Source organism: Halichoeres trimaculatus, unplaced genomic scaffold, assembly GCF_033239565.1.
Source record: "Halichoeres trimaculatus isolate MK-OKI-2021-1 unplaced genomic scaffold, fHalTri1.1 fHalTri1_scaffold_19, whole genome shotgun sequence".
Lineage (NCBI taxonomy): Eukaryota > Metazoa > Chordata > Actinopteri > Labriformes > Labridae > Halichoeres > Halichoeres trimaculatus.
The window spans coordinates 20,790,545-20,811,277 of NW_027437197.1; the positions used below are offsets into that span (position 1 = coordinate 20,790,545).

The 20,733-nt window shown below is 41.7% G+C and overlaps 1 protein-coding gene across 8 annotated transcripts in view; it reads right to left on the reverse strand.

Moving 5' to 3' along the window:
• Nucleotides 1-51: 51 nt before the first annotated feature.
• The window catches only part of fmnl2a (formin-like 2a), a 70,891-nt gene continuing 50,209 nt past the window's right edge, over nucleotides 52-20,733 (reverse strand). Inside the window, exons 9-28 of one of the 8 annotated variants that reach the window (XM_074695203.1) lie at nucleotides 19,745-19,838; nucleotides 18,529-18,603; nucleotides 15,794-15,904; nucleotides 15,392-15,541; nucleotides 14,482-14,583; nucleotides 14,008-14,329; nucleotides 13,628-13,819; nucleotides 13,157-13,177; nucleotides 11,353-11,477; nucleotides 11,073-11,272; nucleotides 10,730-10,964; nucleotides 10,570-10,638; nucleotides 10,400-10,480; nucleotides 10,189-10,318; nucleotides 9,942-10,105; nucleotides 9,735-9,836; nucleotides 7,778-7,873; nucleotides 7,249-7,372; nucleotides 4,711-4,830; nucleotides 2,898-3,025 (exon numbers count right to left, since the gene is read on the reverse strand). In XM_074695203.1, the coding sequence (XP_074551304.1) occupies nucleotides 4,739-4,830; nucleotides 7,249-7,372; nucleotides 7,778-7,873; nucleotides 9,735-9,836; nucleotides 9,942-10,105; nucleotides 10,189-10,318; nucleotides 10,400-10,480; nucleotides 10,570-10,638; nucleotides 10,730-10,964; nucleotides 11,073-11,272; nucleotides 11,353-11,477; nucleotides 13,157-13,177; nucleotides 13,628-13,819; nucleotides 14,008-14,329; nucleotides 14,482-14,583; nucleotides 15,392-15,541; nucleotides 15,794-15,904; nucleotides 18,529-18,603; nucleotides 19,745-19,838 (2,485 nt within the window). In that variant the 3' untranslated portion in view covers nucleotides 2,898-3,025; nucleotides 4,711-4,738. Of the gene's footprint in view, nucleotides 3,026-3,484; nucleotides 3,503-4,710; nucleotides 4,831-7,248; nucleotides 7,373-7,777; nucleotides 7,874-9,734; nucleotides 9,837-9,941; nucleotides 10,106-10,188; nucleotides 10,319-10,399; nucleotides 10,481-10,569; nucleotides 10,639-10,729; nucleotides 10,965-11,072; nucleotides 11,273-11,352; nucleotides 11,478-13,156; nucleotides 13,178-13,627; nucleotides 13,820-14,007; nucleotides 14,330-14,481; nucleotides 14,584-15,391; nucleotides 15,542-15,793; nucleotides 15,905-18,528; nucleotides 18,604-19,744; nucleotides 19,839-20,733 lie in introns of those variants that run through there. The other 7 variants (XM_074695205.1, XM_074695207.1, XM_074695202.1 and 4 more) reach the window with 7 other exon arrangements.

The following is a 20,733-nucleotide window of genomic DNA, read 5'->3' on the forward strand; positions in this document are numbered from 1 at the left end:
AAACAAAAACCAAACAGGTAAACAGTTTTATATTCAATGTAAATAGTTTATTTGATCATATTTATTGAAAATCTCATATCACCTAATTTAAGAAAAGCTTGTTATTTTGTAACGAGCACAAACTGCCTAAAATACATTTCTGGTGACCTTAAAAAACAAACAAACATGCCAGTATTATCCAGTTAGAGAAATGTCACAACAGACGGTGAAGTTGAGAGACGAAGGTGATGAACGGCAGCGTGTGCTTTAGTGGAAGTGATGACAGGAGAGTGTGTCAGTCTGCACCAAAAACCGGCCAATCACAGGTTAAATCAAAGTGTCAGTTTGTGCTCACATGTAAAACTGCCTGAAAATCTGAATTTGATGGAAAGTGACACACCCACATGAAAATTCAGAGACCTGTGTGTCTCAGATTTAACACACAGCTGAAGAGTCTGGCTGCATTTGGCTTCATTAAATACAAAAAACAATGGAATCAAAACTATAAGTTAAAATAACATTCAAGTTGTATAGCACAAGGCAAGGAAAACTTTTGTTTAAACAATATGTACAATATTAACCATCTGGTGATGTGAGTTAGGTAAAAAAAAAAAACATGTAGCAAAATATCTGTACATAAAGTTTTTGTTTTTGTACTTTGTTTTGCTTTTTTAATGATAATGACACAGATGGAACATGAGCTTCAAGGAATCCTGTCAGTGGTTAAATACTATACATTAAAATTACAATAAAGTGAGTAGACACAGAAACCTGGAGTATAATCTGTGAGAACAGAGATGAAATGAGAAATTCTTTCCAGTTTGAAAAATGAGATCCTTGATAAGGTGAGTGTTGTCCTTTGAAGAGCGTCTACGTTTGGTTGAAAACTACGGAAGCCCTAAGCAGACGTGCATCCATGCTTTTGATTTACTCCGTTTCCTTGAGATCTTGTCTAAAAAATTTTTTTTTTTGTTATTTCTGAAGGAATGTTAGAATAATTTCCCTAAATTTCCTGTTAAAACAGATTGCATTGAAACTGTTTTGTATTAAAAAGATGTTATATTGCTGGTAATCAAGAAAAAAACAAAAAGGCTGGTTATCATGTTAAGTCAGACTACAACCTGCACTGCTGCACGCATTGACTTCAGAATAGCCTTTTTCTGTTTTTGTGCTTTTACCAAGGGGCAACATCCAGTTAGTAAAAATGAAGCTTATGTGGAAGTGTGTAAAGTCGCTGTTCATTAAGAATCTGCTTGAGGCTGGCTGCAGAAAGACTGGAAGTCATGTACACACCCAGCCATAAAAACAGACTTTTATGGCATTATTACGACTAGGGATGGGTACCGATTTAGGTACTTTTAAAGGTACCGACCGAATTTTGTCAAAAGTATCGATACCGATTCACGTGAAATCAAAAGGTACCATGTTTAGGAACCCAAATGCATCCTTGTGACTGTGAGGGGGTGGGTGTGTAGGTGATTTTTCATGGTGGACATGAACACAGCATTGCAAGGTTATATATATTGAAGGTGAAAAATGTAGATTTTATTATTGAACAAATTTATAGTTTTTACCACATACAGCCAAAAAATGTACCGACAATTGGTACCATTAAGTACTGGTACTGATTGCCAGGTACCGGGTACCCATCCCTAATTACAGCTTGGGTCTAAAACGCTGACTTCACTATACTGTACGGTGAGTGAATTTTTGTCTTACTCTGTGGTTTAGAAGTTATTAGGATCGTTTGATTTTCCAACCAGAGGCACAGCTCAGGTCACGTGACCGCCGGGCACCCTGTAGCTGCTCGAAGAAAAACTCACAGCTGACGTCAAAGCGAATGTGGCTGTGTCCGTTGATCTGCTTCATTTCACGGTTTGCGGATGCTTCGTCCATGTTTTAAACAGTCTACGGCTTTTACAGTTCGACTGTTAAGTTCATATCCTCAAGAAAACAAATTAAATACAATGCATCGATCAAACATCTCTCAGGGCTTCAATAGAAATGTTTTTGAGTTTCGTTTTGCTCCACAAAAGGCTTTGCTTGTTCCCAGACACCATGCTGAAATGCTGAGCTGCTACAAAAAGCATCATGAAAAACAGACGATGGATTTTAACATGAACAGGCGACGTAATTCTAAGCATTAGAAGCTACAAATTCAGTAACTTGTAAGAGACTTTTTATATACATTTCACATTTTACTGTTTTTGTTTTGAAAGAACTCACTTTGAATGTCTCTTCTGCTCACAACTCCTAGACTTTCTTTGATACAAATATAAAGTTTTTCTCATTTTCTGGTCACCGTCTTCTCGCCCAACTTTCAGCCCTTTCTTTAAAAGTGGAAAAGCCTCGTGAGATGTAAAAAAAAGTGCAGTTTGAGCACGCCTGTTCTGAGAGGAATGGAAAAAGCACTGGAATGTACCGAACACTGACGGATGTGATGTTTGTAACAGCTACAGGGAGCTCCGTCCCTTACATTCTACATTAGTTTTCCAAAGGAGCGTCTCTTCATGTGGCTCTTAAGGCCACCACAAGTCCAGTTAAACACGTGGTGCAGTTAAAGCCAGGTCAGTTCGTATTGCTCAAAGTGGGAGTATAAAAAACAGTCGCGACGTTAACCCACAGAAAGATCAGGCACTTAGCTCGTCAGAGGTTTCTGAATCAACCTTCCAGACTCTTTGAATTCAGTCCCACATGTCTCAGTCCTTCAAAATAAAAGCTGCTACTGTACCACAGACATGGAATAACGTGTCTTCTTATGTAATATATATACATACTTATCTCCATGGTTGCTACAACGTTCCTCATCTTTCACTTAGCGTCCTTCACTCTCCATCCGACTTCCTCTCCTTCCTTCCTTTGAAGCTTCACATCCTCTCCATCCTTCGCCCCCTTCCCCCCCCGTCCCCCTTTCAGCACATGCTCTGTTTCCCTCGTCACACGACCACTTCGCTGTTGTTTCCCGGCCGCAAGTTCTGATCATCAAAGCGTCTCCTGACACTTCTCCGCACAGCGTCGGCTCGCCTGTAAGGCTGATTCCTCAAATCTGTGAGAGAGATTGGATCGAGGGAGGTGGGGAGGGATAAAAGATGTGTCAGTTATCTTGTCAGGGCTTTTTCTGATGAGCCCACATGCTCAGAGTGCTGGCAGCCTGTCTGTCAAAGCAGCGTGAGTTCCTCACAGAGTGCAAAAAAAAAAACCTCACAGGTCAGCTGTCTCTGAGAGTTAGACTGAGACAGGGCCCACGGTTATGACTCAAAGGCCTCTGCCAGAAATCTAGAAAACCTTCGATGCATCTAGGAAACAGAATGCATCCTCAGAAGTAGAAAGGGGGAAAACTACTGCAGATTTAGCTGTTCATCAATCATAGACATTCATAGAAAGAGGGGGAAACAGAAAGGGAGATAATAAAGAGATGCTTGCCAGGTTTGGGACACATCCACCACTACAGGAGTGCTACTGGAGGAGTTCCTTACCCTCGAGTGGACATTGGGAAATTTAGTAATGTTATTCTTCTTTAGGGCTAGATGAAGAGAAGACAAAATGAAGGTTAAACCTGCAGGAGGAGGTCGAACATGTCAGCCTTAGACATTCACACTGGCTTGCACTGCAGGAGCGAAGCAGAGTGGCAGCAGGCTGCATGAGGGGAGGAGGGAGGATGGAGAGAAGGGGGACAGAGCTGGAGGATGAAAGCTTCTGTAGAGCTATGTTTTTATAAATACATAAGTAAAGTTTCCTTTCTGATATAAACTCAGTTTGCTTTGCAGAGCGGCTACCAGCAGCAGAAGGAGAGCCCGTTTCAAAGACCAACACACAGAACTGAAACGAACAAATCTGGTTCCAGGACGTGGCAGCGGTGTTACAATCACCAGCGAACAAAGCGCACATGCAGCTGAGAAAGATGATGAATAAGTGAATAAAGCGCAGCGGGAAAAACAACAGTTGCATGTTAGTAGCACACAAAGCATGCAGCTGCAGAGACGTGCTGCTCTGATGTAAATGACAGATCACATGAAGACGTAATGAAGTCATTTGACGGAGCGGTGACCCGTCAGCAGGAGCAAGCATAAGATATGAGCTGACTGGGAGAGCAGGATGCATTGTGGGAAAGCAGTAGGCATCAAGCATTTAGCATGCAAGAAGCAGCTGCAGCCATGAGTGATGATAAACACACAAACATTCACTTTAAACATGAAAAATTAATAAAAACACAGAAAAGAGCAAGTTATAATGCCACAGACACAGACGATGATGACATTAGTCACACCTGCCATGTACATGATGACTTCAGCAAGGATACAAACGCACAACTGGAGATACAACTGTTTGCTCCCACTTGCCAAAGCACAACTTCTAATTCTGGGTTGTGCTCTAAGTCACCACTAGATGGCAGTTTAACGTTTCAGCTCAGAGAAAGTCTTCAGCGTGAATCTGAGTGTAACCTTGGAGACAGTTTCCTCTGTGACATTACAGTTTGCCATGGCTGATAACAATAACGCTGATGAATGAGGGTGTCACACTTCATGCAGGTGTGCAGAGAAACCCACTGTCCCCAACACCACGTCATGCTCAGGAGGGGAAACAAAAAATAAAACCATCAAAACATCAGTGTGTGTCTCAGGGTCCAGAGTGTGAGGTTTTAGAGAGGAGTGTCAGGAGAAGAGTGAGGAGACATGCACAGGAAGGAGGAGAGGAGGAGGTATAAAGAGGAGAAGGGTTTGTTCCAGCGACCTGAGAGAAGAGAGACAGTTCTATAAGCTTAGTAATGGTACTCCTCATTGAGGGCAGGCTCGCAGAAGAACCGAGAGCCGCGCTTGGCTGTGCGGGCGGTAAACGGCACGGTCTTCAGCACTGCATTGAGAATGACAAGGACAACAGCCAGGACAAGACAGAGACAGAGACAATTTAAGAAAAGCAGACTCCTACAGGGGTTAAGCACCGGTTAGCGCTAAGCAAATACCCAACAGGAGCAGGGTGGGCCGGGGCTTCATGTGTGCACTAAAGGGCTGGACGAAAACTGATGCAGAAATCTGAACATAAGAAATTATTCATAAAGAAAATCAACAAAATCTTCTTGATGAAACTCTTCAAATACAGCTTTTCTGTTAGTACTATTTATAGTTTAATAAAAAAGCAACACATTGTATCAGATGATCACATATTTTGCATGCAAAATCAAATCTAGCAAACTAAGTCCTGACCAGATCAGTATAAATTAGTATTTTGTGTTTAAAAGTTTAAAGAAATTCAATATTCTCCCATTATTAAAACAATTACCAATAAAGGTCCAGCCCTTTTTTAATCCTGAGGGTCAGATAACATATGTAGCTGACAGAGGTGTCAAGTGAAAAAGTAAAAATACTTTGTCACCTTACCTAAGTAGGAATTTGGGGTAACTATACTTTACTGAAGTAGTTATTTTGAAGCTGACTTTTTATTTATACTCTTTACATTTGCAGACAAAATTTGTTCTTTCTACTCCCTACATTTTAAAAGTAACATTGTTACTCTCGTTTTATTTTGGCTTGTTTCATTCGAGCCTGTTATTAAAAAAGAAAGAAAGATCAACACAAACACACACAAACCTATATAGATAAATTGCACCATTGGGATAGAGTGACTTGGATTGTTGTTGGATGAGAGCTATAAACATAACACTACCTGAGCATGAGCCAGAATAATAAGACAGTAAAGTTCTCACTAGATTGGTTATTTAACCATCGCCAGGTGAACACACTGTGTATCATAACAGTTAGTAAACATTATCTGATGTAAATGCCAAAATAATCTTTTGGGGCCAACACTGATACTGATTATTAGTAGGCAAGGAGGCCGATAACCAATATTTGAAGCCGATATTAATTTGCTGTCAAAGTGAAAATATTGGCATAAAAAAATTTGAAGAATACAAACTAAAACACTTAACTGTAATCTAACACCATCAAGCAAATGTTTATTAAACGGTTACCAGGCTCAGCAGCATGTTTTATAAAATTAAATGAAAACTTAAAAAAATAAATAGCTAAAGTTTTTTACAGTAAACAAAGTTTCCAAAATTTCTATGTAACTGTAATAGAACAGGGTTGAGTTAGTGCTGCCTTTTACTGGCAGGTAAAGCAGTTGAATTAATTTTCTGTTTCGTTTTACTTGACTGATTTCAAATGGCCATCTAGGGCTTCCATAGTGTAGACAGGGAGAAACTCTGTGCAGAGAAGCATCAGAGCCAAAACAACATAGTTTTGAAGGGTTTCATATCGGCCGTCGGATTATAAAAAGGCTGATGCCGATTTGCCCCAGAATGCCAAATATTGGCCCCAATAATTGGCCCGGCTGATAATTAATCTATCCCTGGTCAACATGAAGAAGATCCAGTGCTGCCCTCTGCTGGCACAAAACAGGAAACAGCAACTACTATGTATGGTGGCTCTAATGGGAAAAATATTATAATATTCAGAAAGTATCCACAGTAACCTTGAATTACTTATGCTTTGGTCTGGACCTGTGAAGAAAATAAAATTAATTTAACTAACACGGGGATAACAGTGGGCATTGTGATAACGTTTGAATAAAGTAATCAAACATTTTGGCTAGCTTGATTAGTTTGAAGCGATCCAGTCTGTGTTTAGTAAGACCCTACTGATCAACAGCAGCTGCTCCAAATTTTCATCATTAACATTTTGACAAAACTCTATAGTCACTAGCTTTTGTCCTTGATGACATTTGTTCCCTTAACATTACTTTACTTTTGTACTTTAAGGAGTTTTGAAACCAAAACTTTTACACTTTAACTCATGTAAAAAAGGAGAGTTGACACTTCAGCTTATACAAAAGTCTTTTTAAACACTACTATCTATACTTCTAATCTATACTTCTACTTTGGGAATGGATGTGAAAACTTTTGACACCTCTGGTAGCTGAATAAACAGATTTTTTTTCCAAAGCCCGGCCTCGACTGTGTAGAAATAATGTTATAAAGCAAAGACAAAGCAGATCAGCATTGATAAACACAAATAAACCACAGATGTCATTGGATTAGCTTCACTGTCAGTTCATGTTTGCCTTCGTCAGGTTGAACTCTGATGCTCAAACATCTGACAGATGATTTTTAAAGAGTCAGAGTCGTCATTGTGTTAGTTTCAGAGTCCCTTTGTTAATGACTGAATGTTCAGCACCTGAGAGGACCTTCATGCACAGCGCCCTGGATGTGTGTGTGTGTTAGAGTAAATGTGTGTGTGTAAAGAGGCTGTAGCAAAGCCCAGGTGACGTTACCCGTGATGATGTCCTCGATGGCGCCGTCTTTGCCCTCGTAGACGTGCCGGCTATCTTTCACCTGTTTCCTCCTGAGCTCCTGGATCAGCTCTTGCTGCTGCCGCTTGTTCTTATGAGAAGGAGACTGAGAAAGAAACACACACACACACATTTAAAAAACACAGAAATCATTATCTGTTACTCCAGAATCTGTAGTGTCTTTCTTTAGCTCCACACAAAACTTTTACTCTGACACTCTGAGACTCTGTTCATGTGTTAGTGAACTGATCCATTGAGAGAATCCAGCCGCTGATCCTGACTTGATCTGATGTGATGTTGCCCCGCAGGGTGCCACACCGTAAAACCAGATATGACGATACCCTGCTCGAGCTGTAGGTGTTGATCTAATCCTGCGATCAGGAGGTGACGGTGCAGCGGAGGGCAACGACGTTGAACTGAGCTACCCTCTGTGAACCAGCGTGGCCTCCTGCCCCAGACAAGCAGGAGGGTGGGGGAGGTGAGGGGGCGGTTGAAAAAATGTGTGACTCACCTTCTGGTCCTCCTCCATCATGGCCTCCTGTTCTAGAAGTTTCTCCATCAGGAGCTGCTCTTGTCTCTTTCTGTGCTCGTTGTCTTCTTCTGCTTGCTGTGGAGGAAATTACACAATGTGTTTAGAGAAATGGAGCAGGGACAAGTCAAAGGATTGTAACATGAAGAGATGAACAGAGACCAGAAGGAGCTGTGTGCTTCTTTAAATACACAAATCTCATTCTTTTAGATTAGTTGTGGTATAAATAAGAAGCTACGTTATAAAGAGGAACATATGGAGTTAAATACTGACAAAGTGGCTAACAGACAACGCCAACATTCATTTAAAGAAACTGTTGCATCCTCATGTGACACCTCAGACTCTGATGGGACTTAAAGGGGAAGTCCGCATAGTTACCACATCAAAGTCTGTTTACTGGACAAAAAAGCAATTCATCATGAGAGAGCTTTGAGGGGAAATCAATTCACATGAAAACCTGAAATCAAAGCAAGTGTTTATTTCTTATTTTTAGTAATAAGTCGTCTGATTTGACTTAATGTGAGCCACATTCATCAAAAAAGTCAAAAAAAAAAGTCTGATTTTAAGATATTAAAGCTATGGTATACGATTGGAAGCTTTGTAAATCTTAATAACACCGTTTATAGGGCTGTTATGGTCCTATGGTCCAATCTACACAATATAAAGACCAAAAAGAACGAAACAAAATCCATTCATTATATCCGCTGCAAAGCTGCATACTAGTTGACCAATCCAAACCACACATGGCATGCGCGGTTCGGATTGGTCCGTTAGTCCATCCAATCCCCTGTCTCCCACGCTTCGCACCATTCTGCCCATGGTCCCACCTCGTCCTTCCCCACTACCACTCTCACGTCAGCTAGCTGCTCAGGTACTGAAGCATCATGGAGCCAGAGAAGACTGAAACCAGGAAGCTGTTACTGTTACCCTCCACAGGGAAGGGAAGAAAACGAAAAAGTTTCAAGGAAAAGGCTGAAGCAAGGAAGAATTAAGAGCAATACAGGTGCCAACAGAGACTGAATATTGGTGAAATGTACGACCGGTGGAAAAGGTGCAGAGGGATTTGGGACTGAAGACTGACGCAGAGACAGCTGACTTTCTGTTGAACAGGTAATGACTTTGTTTACCACAGTGGGAGATGTCAGCTGAATAACTCTGGTTAGTCTGTGCCTGTACTGGCTAATGACTGAACGCTGCTGGTCGGAACGGGTCGGCTCTGTCAATATGTTTTAGCATAAGTTAGCCACACATCTTTCGCATTGTAAACTGAGCTGGTGTGAAGACACGCTGAGAAAGGTAAAGCCTCGCCCACAGTGGGCTCTGCTCTGATCAGCTGGCAGTGGCAACGCCAGACCTGCTTCGCCAGCTAATTCATGGTTTTGATCGTGTCGGTCCAGTTGAAAAAGCTACCACTGTGTGTTACAAAGAGGATGACTGTCTTGTTTGTTACATTTTCTGCCGGCCGCTTCTTGCTCTGTCGGAGGGGGTGTGTTATTAGGAGGCGAAGAAGGGTGATACGAGCTGGGGGGCGGGATCTTGGAACACGGAGGGGAGGGGTGAGTGAGGCTGCGTTTTTCAAATGTGTCTCAGCCAAACTGGGTTTCAGATCGTAGACCATAGCTTTAAAAGACAAAAACCACACCTGAAATATTGTAGAGACTACTTAAACTCAAAATCAGACAAACACATGCTTTGATTTTAGTTTCTGCATTATGCTCATCAGGAATCTGTAACATGATCCTTAGCTCTTCTTGATGCTTCAGGGCCTTGTGGCGAAGATTACAATCATTACTGACATCCTTAGAATTAAGTTGGTAAACTTTGATTGTGTTAATCCAATTTTTTGAGAAAGATTACAGTGAAGGAGATATTTTGATCACATTCTTCAAATTCGATCCTGAAAGTCTTTTTAGGTGTAGAGGTTACTGATCCAACTCACCCTGTAAGCCTTCACAAATCTCACAAACACAGGGAAGAAAACGGAAGGCGGTGTTGTTTTGGAGTTCTCCCCGTAGAACTTCACCACCTCATCAAAGGCATCCTGTAACCACAGAGAGGGTGTCATTATTATTCTTTTTATTGTAAGACTGATTCATTTATCCAAGTGTTCAAATAATATGACACAAGCAGGTGATGTTAACGTTACCTGTGCAATCTTTGCATCGTCCTGCAGCTTCTTCAGCTTGTTCTCGTTGTGTGCAATGAACTCTTTGAGCATGGTGTTGTGGCCGTGCATGCTGTACTCTCTTTTGGTCAGCTCCATGCCCCGGTTCAGCTCCTTCACATCCAGCAGGACGTTGTCCAACGACACTGAACACCAGAGCATGTATGAGTGCACAAGCAACATCTACAATCAACGTCAAACAAGAACGCTGTCTCGACACAAGACTCACCTGCTGCAGCTTTCTCCACGTAGTGCAGCTCGTTGTAGAATAGAGCGACCTGGGCGTACTTCTCCTTTACTACATTGGCTATGTAGTGTAACAACGTTAGCTTACGGTCTGTTGATTTGGTGTCAAGTAGCTGTAAAAAGAAAAATGCATCAAATATGTTGTAATGAATACAGAGAGTAAAGCACTTATAAGACAAAATGAGGATTCTTACCAAGTCTAAACTCTGCAGCTTGAACCCGTACACCGCTCCTCTTTTGCTGCTGTTCATGTAGTTTCCAAGAGCCAAAATAATCTGACAAAGAAGAGAAAACAGAAGTTTAAAAAAAAGAAGCAAAACATCAATTCCTACATCAACTACAAATAGTAAAAGGATCAACTTACCTCCAGGATTTTCTTGAGTTTCTGTGATGATTTTATCGAGACAGATGCTGCAATGACAGCGTGGAGTTGCTGCAGGAGAACAAAGAGGACAACATGAGAAAGCGTGACACTACATATAAAATAAACAGTCATTTAAGTCTGTAAAGTTGCTGTTACTCACCGGTGTTAGCATCTGCAAGCTCTCGCAGAAGTTTCCGATGAAGGCCATGATGGTCATCTTCTGCATGAGCCGCTCGATTTTACTGAACTGCATCATGAAGCGGTCCTCGTCCGTCAGGCTCTCCAGCGGCTTACGCTCCTTCTCAAACTGACGCAGGACTTTGATCTCGTTCTCTGTGGGCTGGAAGCGCATCAGACACTCCACAAAGTCCACCGGCAGAGTCCGCAAGTCGAATCTGAAGGATGCAGGAAGGCAGAGAGTGGATAACAATATTTGTTTGCATGCCAAGACACAGTAAGGAAGCTACATTTGGGGCATTTTGTTTTATTTTGAAAGGGCTTACATCTGAATTGCTTTGCAGATCTCCTCAGGAGTCTTGCCCACTTTCCTCAGAGTGATGGCGAGGTTCTTGGCTCTGTTGGAGTCCAGCAGCGTCACCTTGTTGGGTCCCTTCTGGATGATCTGCTTGCTCATGCTGAGGTCGATCGCTGGACCCTGAGCTTTTGTCTTGAACATGTCCTCAAACTCGTCCACGTTTAAGTCCTGAGAGGCAACAAGAGATTTTATTGGTATCTTTTTATAATTTTTGGCATTTATATCAGGCTTAAAACCTGTTGACTTACCTCAAGTATCCTCTCGTCATCGATCTCATTAAAGACAGTCCCGTTGATCTGGTTTGGTTTCAGGGCCACCCAGTTGAAGACGGGCATACGGAACTTTGTCTTGATGGGTTTTTTGATCTTAACAGCTACACAGGACGCAGAGGAGTTAGCACAGCACGCATGAATATGATCAGAGAACACACACTCACACATGCAGGTGAAACAGAGGATGTATCTGGGACTGGTGACACACATGGAGATGATCTGTTACTTCAAACTGGTCAGTTTTCTGTGTTAGCAAAAATGCTAAGTCAGATTTAAAGCAGAGTACAGCCTGATTCTAGCAGGAGATTAAGACAAATGCGGCATCCCTGCACAGTAAGCGGTGCATATGGTGAGGATTTCCTCCCTGGGCCTGTGACAAACTATTTATCAGACAGATTACAGTTATTTGTGGCCACCTGGGCTGATTCACAACAGCCGAGCATCGAGGCGGCGTGCCGCTCTGATGCGCAGACGAGATGTCACCGGGTACAGAGAGATAAGGCCGGGCCGAGCCAGGTAAGCAGCATTCCTGCTCTGTATGTAGTTATCACTGTGTAGCATGTGCGTGCCACAGCAGGTCGCCATGTCTCATTATACGACCAACACTTTGAGATGTGATGAGTCAAAACGTAAACACACACAGACAAAACTACAGCGAGGTGTGAAGGAGGAGCATGCAGGGGTCTGAAAATTTGGTATCTTATGGGTTTCACAGTTTCACAGTTTTCTAAATTTAATTACTTCTGAGAGACAGATGGAAAACAAACAGAGTTTATGCGACATTTTTTCTTTTTTTCAAACTATTTTCAAAACTTAAAGGTCCCATATTATACAAAAATCACTTTATTAAGTCTTTTAGTGAAATTTGTGGTTTGTTGGCTTTCCTCCCAGCCCACAAAATGTGATATTTAATGACAAACTTGTACCTTGTAGTGCTTGTGAATGTAAAACCCCGATCTAAAACAAGCTGTTTGGATTTTGGGGATTTGCCGACATCAGCGATTCCCTTTTATGACCAATCAGGAGCAAGTCTGACCTGATTGGTCCACCGGAGCAGATACCCCCGAACCCCCTCCCCACCCACTCCCCTCCTCGCTGCTGGAAAGAAATCTCTCCAGCAGCAGGGAGGAGAATGCCAAAGTTGAAGAGCCATCACTGCTCTGTTTCTGGCTGTAAACAGCCACATAGCTCTATGCACAAGCTTCTCATCTCGGAAGAAGACAAGACTAAGTGGCTAGAGTTCATTTATCAAGGAAATGTTCCAGCTACACTCAGTAAAACTGTGCATGTGTGTGCTAGTCACATTACAGCTGACGGCTTTTCCAACTTTGGACAGTACAACAGAGGGCTAGTGAATAGACTGGTCCTGAATCCAGGTGCATTACCAACCATCCACCAACAAACCCTGGACCCTGGAAATGTGAGTATTTTAAATGCTGTGTGCTGTGGAGCAGATGTAAGAGCTTTTCCTCAGTGTCCCCCCTGTCTCTGTGTTAGCTTCAGGATGCTAACTTTAGCTGTGGTTAGCCTGTCGTTTTAGCCTGTAATGTTACAGCAAACCAGCTTCGCTGTTTTCTAAATATGCTATGAGAGCCTGGAAACAATGCTGCTGTGCTTGATTTATTGGCTTTTTGGACCAAAACATGTTACTACCATTTCATGAAGACATCAATGATCAATATTAAACTGCAGAAAAGGAGCATAATATGGGACCTTTAAGGTAAAGGTAGAAAAGGAAACACTGCAGAACAAAAGACCAAACACAACAAGCAGAACCTACAGAAAAGCTTGATGGGTCCCTCTGGTTGGCAGAAAAAAGAGACAGTTCAAAGAAAGGATATCAGAAAGTTGTTAAAAGAAGTGAGAAAGTTAAGACATGCCCAAAGAAACACAAAGTAAAGCATCTTATCACGTAAAAGAAGAATTTTACAACTCAAAGTTATGAAACTTCTCTGCGTGGCTACTCTAAAAGTTTTGCGTCTGCATCCAACAATCATATAACACAGTATTAATAAGATATAACATCAAGCTAGATCCTCTGCTTTAAGTTTTTTTTACTGTGAAGCAGCTGCAGAAAGTGTTGAAGTATTAGTAAAAAAGTTTAAATTAAGAAAAGAAGTTCAGGCCCAAAGAATCAGCTCTTTAAAAATAAACAAAAACCGAGGCCATTAGAGGATCCTTCTCCATCACATCGTGTTCTTCTTCTGTTTACACAAACAGAGCTCCTTGTTTATCCCTCTGATAAACTTACCTGCTAACCCAGAGTTCATGATGACGGTGGGCGTCCCGCAGCCGGGCAGAGGGGGTGCGACGGGAGGAGGTGGAGGAGCCATGGGCGCTGAGACGAGTGGCCCTGGTGGGGGAGGTGGAGGGGGAGGAGGGGGAGGCGGGGGAGGTGGGGGAGCAGCTGGGGCGGGAATGGCAGATGATGGTCCGTTTAACACTTAGAAAGAGGAGAAACGGAAGTGTGAACAAAAACAAAATAAAGCAGTGGAAAGTCCCATAAAAGCTTCTGTGTGTTTTTGAGGGTTGAGTTTTTAATGTGACCTTTCTGCATAAAACGTTGAAACTGATAACTGAATGGTAAATATTTACATGCATGTAAGTAAAACAGACTAATATTAAACCTACATGTGCCGTTGGATGGCAGAGGAGGAGGTGGTGGTGGTGGTGGCGGCGGTGGACAGCTCCCAGCAATGACTCCCACATGATTTGGACCGACAGCTGCAATGTTTCCTCCAATCACAGCGCCCGCCATGCCCTCCACACCAGGCGGTGGTGAGGCCAGTATGGAGATGTCTCCGTCTCCCTTCTTGTGAATCTTGATGGTGCCTTGTCTCTCCAGCTCATGGATCTTCTTCTCCAGTTTACTCTGTCGCTGGATGGCCTCGTCTTTCTCCTTCACCATCTGCCGTAAGGTGTGCACCTGCGAGCTGGTGTCTTTGTAGACTTCCTGTGTGGGGACGAGGGAGAAAAGGAGTAAGTAAAGAGTTTTCTGAGAATTACACTTAAAGAAAAAAAATCTATTTGTATAAAGACTATGTGAAAATGAGTGTTAAAACGTCAGGTAGATAGAAAAATGTGAAAACTGAGTGTTGGTCTGACCCTGATGGATTCAAGATCCTTGTTCCTTTGCATCAGCTGCTTCTCCAACTCCACAATCTTTGACATGGCCTCATTCTCCATGTCTTGCAGCTTCTCTGTCATCTGTGGGAGCAGGCCAGGTAGAAAAGGTCATCGTGATGTGAGTAGATTGAAATGACATCCAATGTAATAGACAACAAAGACTCTCAGGGAGGAAGTGTTCAACATATGTTTTCTGGGACTTAATCATAGACTGTGAAAAAGAAAAAATGGACGTCATCTTGTTCGGCCACAAAAACTGCTCCCCCTGGTGGCTGGCTGCAGTACGGATCAAAAAATCTGTTTCTCCAGTCATTTCAGATGGGCTGTGGTCAAACTTTAAAAAATTAATACACAACGTAGAAATGTTTCTCACGTCCAATTATTGTGGTGTTTTGAAGATATTATTTGGCTGCCTTGTATTCAAGTCCTTGTTTTTCTGAAAAGTTTCATTTTCATTAGTTATAAGAGGTTAAAAATGAACATTTACGTCACGTTTAATGATAGTTGACAGCTGCCATTCTTGTGTATTTTTTTCCGGGATTGTAAAATATGTCGGGAAGTCAGGAAGTGATTAGACTCTCGAAAGAAAAACAATATATATTATTTTTGTCACCTAGCTCCGCTCAAATTTTCCCAGAATCCCTCACTGTCTACTGCACAGACTGGGCCTGTGGTGGGGGAATTTTGGCTTTAGTAATGGTAATTGGTGAAACTACGCTGTCCACTCTATATACAGTCTATGGTTTTATCTGATTGTGAAATAAACTGATGCTATAAAAAAAGAATTAAAAGTGATATGAGGCACAACATTTTGTGTAAAAAAAAAAATCCCCAAAAAGCTGATTTCAGGATATTTTGAGAGTCCATCAAACACATTGAAGCATCTCACATGTGACATGTTCTCCTCCAGCTCCTCCACGCGCTCCAGAGCAGCGTTTTTGGTCTCTGCATCCTCCAGAAGTGCTCCCACGTCAAACACGTTATCCAAGTAGGCCTGGATCTGAACCTGCAGCTTATCGCTCTCTGTGTGCTTTAGTTTCTGCAGAAACACAGCATAAAAAACAGAGCATGTCATGAAGGAAGTCGGACATGTTTTCTAATAACAGTAAGAGGCAGACGTCTGCATGAAGCAAGGCAGGAGGAAAAAAAAAGAAATAACGGATTTTCTCCAGTAACAGAAAGGTCATAATTGACTCTCTTTGTGTAGCTGCTGTCTGAGACCTCTGCTTCAGACTGAGCTGAGTGTAAAGACAGGAAGGGTTTAGTCTGTCAGCGTTATGTCTCTACTCACGTCTAAGTAGTCGTCCAGACACAGTTTGGTGAAGTCGAACTGTAGATGAACCCTGAAGTTCATATCCTCCACTGAGTGCACCACGATGTTGATGAACTGCATGCAGGCAACCTGAAGAAAAGAAAAGAGAAAAACAAATGTTAAAAAAAGATTCATTGAGATTTTTTCTTATTGTTTCTTGTATCTTCAATTTGATATTTTCAGTAGTTAGTCTGAAGAATGAGACTACCGCTGACAACACCACTGGTAAATGTGTTAACAGACAAATTACAACAAGTTTGAGGTTTTTCTGCCACATCTGCTCCTCATTAGCGCACGTTGTCCCATTTCTTACAGCTTCCTCTGATATTGTGTGTATAAACCCTCATTATTGTGCTTGCTGCCAGCTAATCTTGCGGATTAAAAGGATCACTGGATAAACAAAAACAACGACTTCGACTCCATCAGCGCACACAGATCCTCCAGCCTAACGTTCACACACACACGCAGAGGAACAAACACATCTCTTCTTCCACAGACTAGATTAATGAACTTCCAGAGTGTGGCTCAGTTGTCTCTGTGTGACACGGCAGCTTTGACAAAGTCTGTTTACTTTAGCGCTGCTCTCTGAGGGCAGCAAGCGACAAAAGTGTGACTGAAGGAGTGTTCAAACACGGCAGCTGTTGGTTCCACTACAGCATTTCCCTCAAGACAACAAAGACACGTTGGTGGTCACATTCACATAGGGCCTGTTATTTTATTTTCAAATCAGTCTTATTTTGGGACATTTTTAAGTGTTTATTGAGAGGACAGGACAGTGGATTGAGTAGTCAAGCGACAGGTGGGACTTGAATTGAGGGCATCTGCATCATGGGATCTGACCTGTACAGCAACTCTCACAAAGCAATTTTAACTAAGCTGATAATAGAGATAATAGAGACCTATAGATCAATTACTTTTAGTCAAAACAAGTGTTTGAGATACACGCAATGACAGTCTTTAGAGGTCAAGTGATGTCACTCTTACCATTTATATGTTACATATACCTCAATTTTGAATGGAAGGAATCTAACTGTAGATATCTGCCACTGAAGTCTTCCTTAGAAAACGTCTATTTCAGACATTAACAATCTGGTTGTGACCAGTTAATTTATATCTCTGGGACTAAGATAAAAATGATACATTTAAGGTATTAATGAAGCACTTCTGTTCACCAAAAACGTACCGACTGGTAAAAATGTCAAAACAGGCTTCCACATTTGGCATTCACTGCAAAAAAACTGAAACCTTATCAAGTGTTTTTGTCTTTTTTTGAGGAAAAATGGTCTTATACTATATATGAGCCACATTCACCTGATGTATCAAGAAAAATGTCTTATTTCAAGTTATTTTAAGACAAAAATGAGGTCTGTATTGCCCATAACAAGTAAAAAAAAATTCTGCCAGTGGAAGAAGAAAAATTTGATTGAAGCTAGAATAATGTCTTAATACAAGTAACTTTCCCTTTTTTCTATTACTTGTTCCAAGAAATTCAGACCTCATTTTTGTCTTTAAACTACTTGAAATAAGACATTTTTCTGGACTGGCCAATGTGGCTCATGTTAAGTCTAAAAAGACATTTCTATTGAAAATAAGACAAAACACTTGACAAGATTTCAGTTTTTTGCTGAGTTTTTAGACTCCCTAAAAAAGAATAATGACCAGGAACAGCTCAGTTGCAGCTTTATACATAGGAAATCATAGATTTCTGCTAATATTTTGTTATTATCACCTGCAACTTTAAAATTAAATTGAATTGAACAAACTTTATTTATCCCCAATGGGCAGCTAAGGCACATAGAGCAGTCAACAATGAGAACAGACAGCACAAACAGACTGACCATATAGCACATTAAACTCAAAGTCTACTGCTCAAAATGCTAAAATTTTAACTTCAAGAAAATACAAAGTAAAAGTACTTGTTCAGATAATGAAACACATTAAAACTGAGATACTAATATATTTAAGTGCCAATGAAGTACTAAAACACAAAACAATAAATTAAAAAAAACCTATCTTAAGAAAGATCTGAAGATACTTTGACTGAATTGCTAAATAAAAGGTTGACATAACTTGAAATATATTTTCGAGACAGAATTTTACTGTGATTATCTTTAGGAATACATTTTGACTGAAAGAAATTCTCTGATGAAAATACAAAGAGTAATTCCTGATGGGACTGTGTGTTAAGCGCATCTTAAACATCCCCACAGGAAAATGTGAGCAGACAGGTATTGCTTGCTTATCAACATAGATGCCTTTCCCTCCAATGAGTTCTCTTTATTACTTATTTAAAGTTACTTTTCAAGGCTTTTTTTACCCAACAGGACAACTGAAGAGGGAAAGAAAACATGGGCAGCAGAGAGAATGGGGCAAAGGTTCATGGCTGAGGATCAAACCAGCGACTTCTTGCCAAAAAGTTATTATTCACCCTGAACAAGCAGAATAACACCCAGAATGTTTATATTTCTACACGGTGAAAGCTGGTTTTGATTTATGACTTCATTTCATCACAGGAGCACAGGAGTGAGTCCCAATCACTGCTGCCCAACGCCTGACAGTGATTCTTACTCAAGAACAGCTTTAGCTCAAAAACTTGCTGAAGTAATCCAGGGGGTCATGTGGGATCTTTGAGGGATTTCAGTGCGATCAATAACTCATTACTTGGTGTATTTTTGTGTGTGTGTGCGAGAGTGTGTGTGAGTGAGGTAACACACCATAAAGTCGATGTTGTTGTCCTCATTCTTGAAATACTCCATCAGCCTCTCGAACCTCTGCGTCTCCATACACACCTGGAAAACAAAGCATGTTTTAATCGTTGTGTTTAAGGTGTGTTTGTGTTAAGATTACAGAATTTAAAAATCAGTTATTCACAGTTTGTGGAGAGGATAAAAAGTCACTGACAATGGCTGGATGAAAGTGAGTAAGAGCAGATTGCAGAGTGGTTATCACTTTAATCATTTACGCCTGTTTAAAGCTGCCTGTGTTTAATACTGCTTGTAGTGCAACTTTTCCGTCATGCACAGTCGTTTCTGGCTGCCACTGAAACCTCTTTTGAAGCCGAGTTTGGTCGACAGAAAAGAACAGAGACGAGGGGAAGGAGGGAGAGATGCTCTGCAGTTCAGACGGTTCAACCAGAGGTCAATGAGGGAGATGGAGCATGATGAAGCAGAAAAAAAAAGGAGGGGGTGTGTATCAAAAAAAAAACTCAGAGTAATGCTACAGGGCTCTTCATACAACACGAGCTGTCAAAGCCAGTTATCAAACTGGATCTTAATGACTCTGCATTTAAAAGATTAAATAAAAAAAACAACTTAAATCTGCTTTCACAAGAAGAAAAAAACCCTGTCCTCATCTGCCTCACTATCGTTACACCAGCTTTATCTCATTATGTCCTCCCTAAGCCTGATTCTCCCCCGCTAATGCCAATGCCACTGAGAACAACACTCAATATTTCATTCAGGGGGTGTAAATATTGCATTAACTGCAGTCTGCCCATTTTTTCGAGCCGTATGCTACAAAGTGAGGCTGCTGTTCGCGCCTACTCCATCACAAACCTCCCACTCCTTTTCCCTTCAGCAGCCAGGACTCCTGAACCCAGACAGGAAAAGGGTCAGGTGAGGCTTTCTGTTACATCTTTCTCAACTTTGAAGTGTCTGCCAAATCCAGTTAACACACACGTAACTGTTTGCTCCCCTGTGTTATGTAGCAACACGCCGCCGCTGCTGCTGCTGCCTGTGTTCGATGCACAAAAAGAGCTCATTCCTAGATCCTATCCGTGCACAGGAATGAGGAATCTGCTGGTCTCACATCTGCAAGGAGGATGGGAGGAGGGGGGAGGGCATTCCTGCGGGGCTGAGTCACTGTTTGAAATTGCAGAGTTGAAATCTAATGACATATTCGTCTCCTCGGAGCCCACTTCTACCCTCGTACCTCTTTAAAGTTGTCGAACGCGGAGAGAATAATTTCATGGCCTCCTCTCACGAGACAAACTGCCGCCAGGAGCTCCAGGACCAGAGCTTTCGTTCTGTGAGAAGAGGAGAGGATAAAGAAAGGAAAGGTTGGTTAATGAGAGGTGGCGGCGCTGCAGCAAACCTGTGATGAAACAGAAACAAAGTTCTTCAAATGCTAAAACCTGGGTGTAAAATAGATTAAAAAATGTGATAAATTTCTTCAACTTATTCATCTTTTAGAGTAATCAACAAGTTGTAATATTCCCAAACATTCAATATTTAAAGTCCACCTCGAATAACCCACAGAAAAAGTTTTGTAATGACATAACCAAAAACTGCAAAAGCTCTATATTTTTATCTTCTCTGGATTGAAAGCAAGGATGAAAAATGAATACTTGAGGCCTTTATTCGTGCCTGTGTGTGTGTGTGTGTGTGTGTGTGTGTGTGTGTGTGTGTGTGTGTGTGTGTGTGTGTGTGTGTGTGTGTGTGTGTGTGTGTGTGTGTCCTCAGCTTCCCATCTCCAGTTCATTCATGCAGGATTGCCCCCGCCTGGATGAGACGATGTGACAGGTGATGCAAAGTGGTTTCACATCAACTTTTGAGGAAATCCTTGAGCCTTTGGGCATCAAGTGAAAACACACACACACACGCAGAAGTGAATTCATCTGGTGGCTGTCTCAGTGAGCAGCTGCCAGTGTAGTGGAGTGTGCCGGTGGTGCCCTGACCCGTCTGTTAGGATGAATGTGGCCCTGAGCTACAAAGACACTCAAGTCTGGATCAGACTGTGCAGGTGCACTGGAGCTAAAGCCGGACTCTGGATGTTCCATTATGGATTTCAGACTTTGATGGCAGGAATTAATTTGTATCAGCAGCAACTCTGCAAGAGCAGTGGTTCCTGAAGCGGAGATCATGACAGGGTGTCCCATAATGCCATCCAAAATCAACACTCATTTACAGCTGCAGATTTCA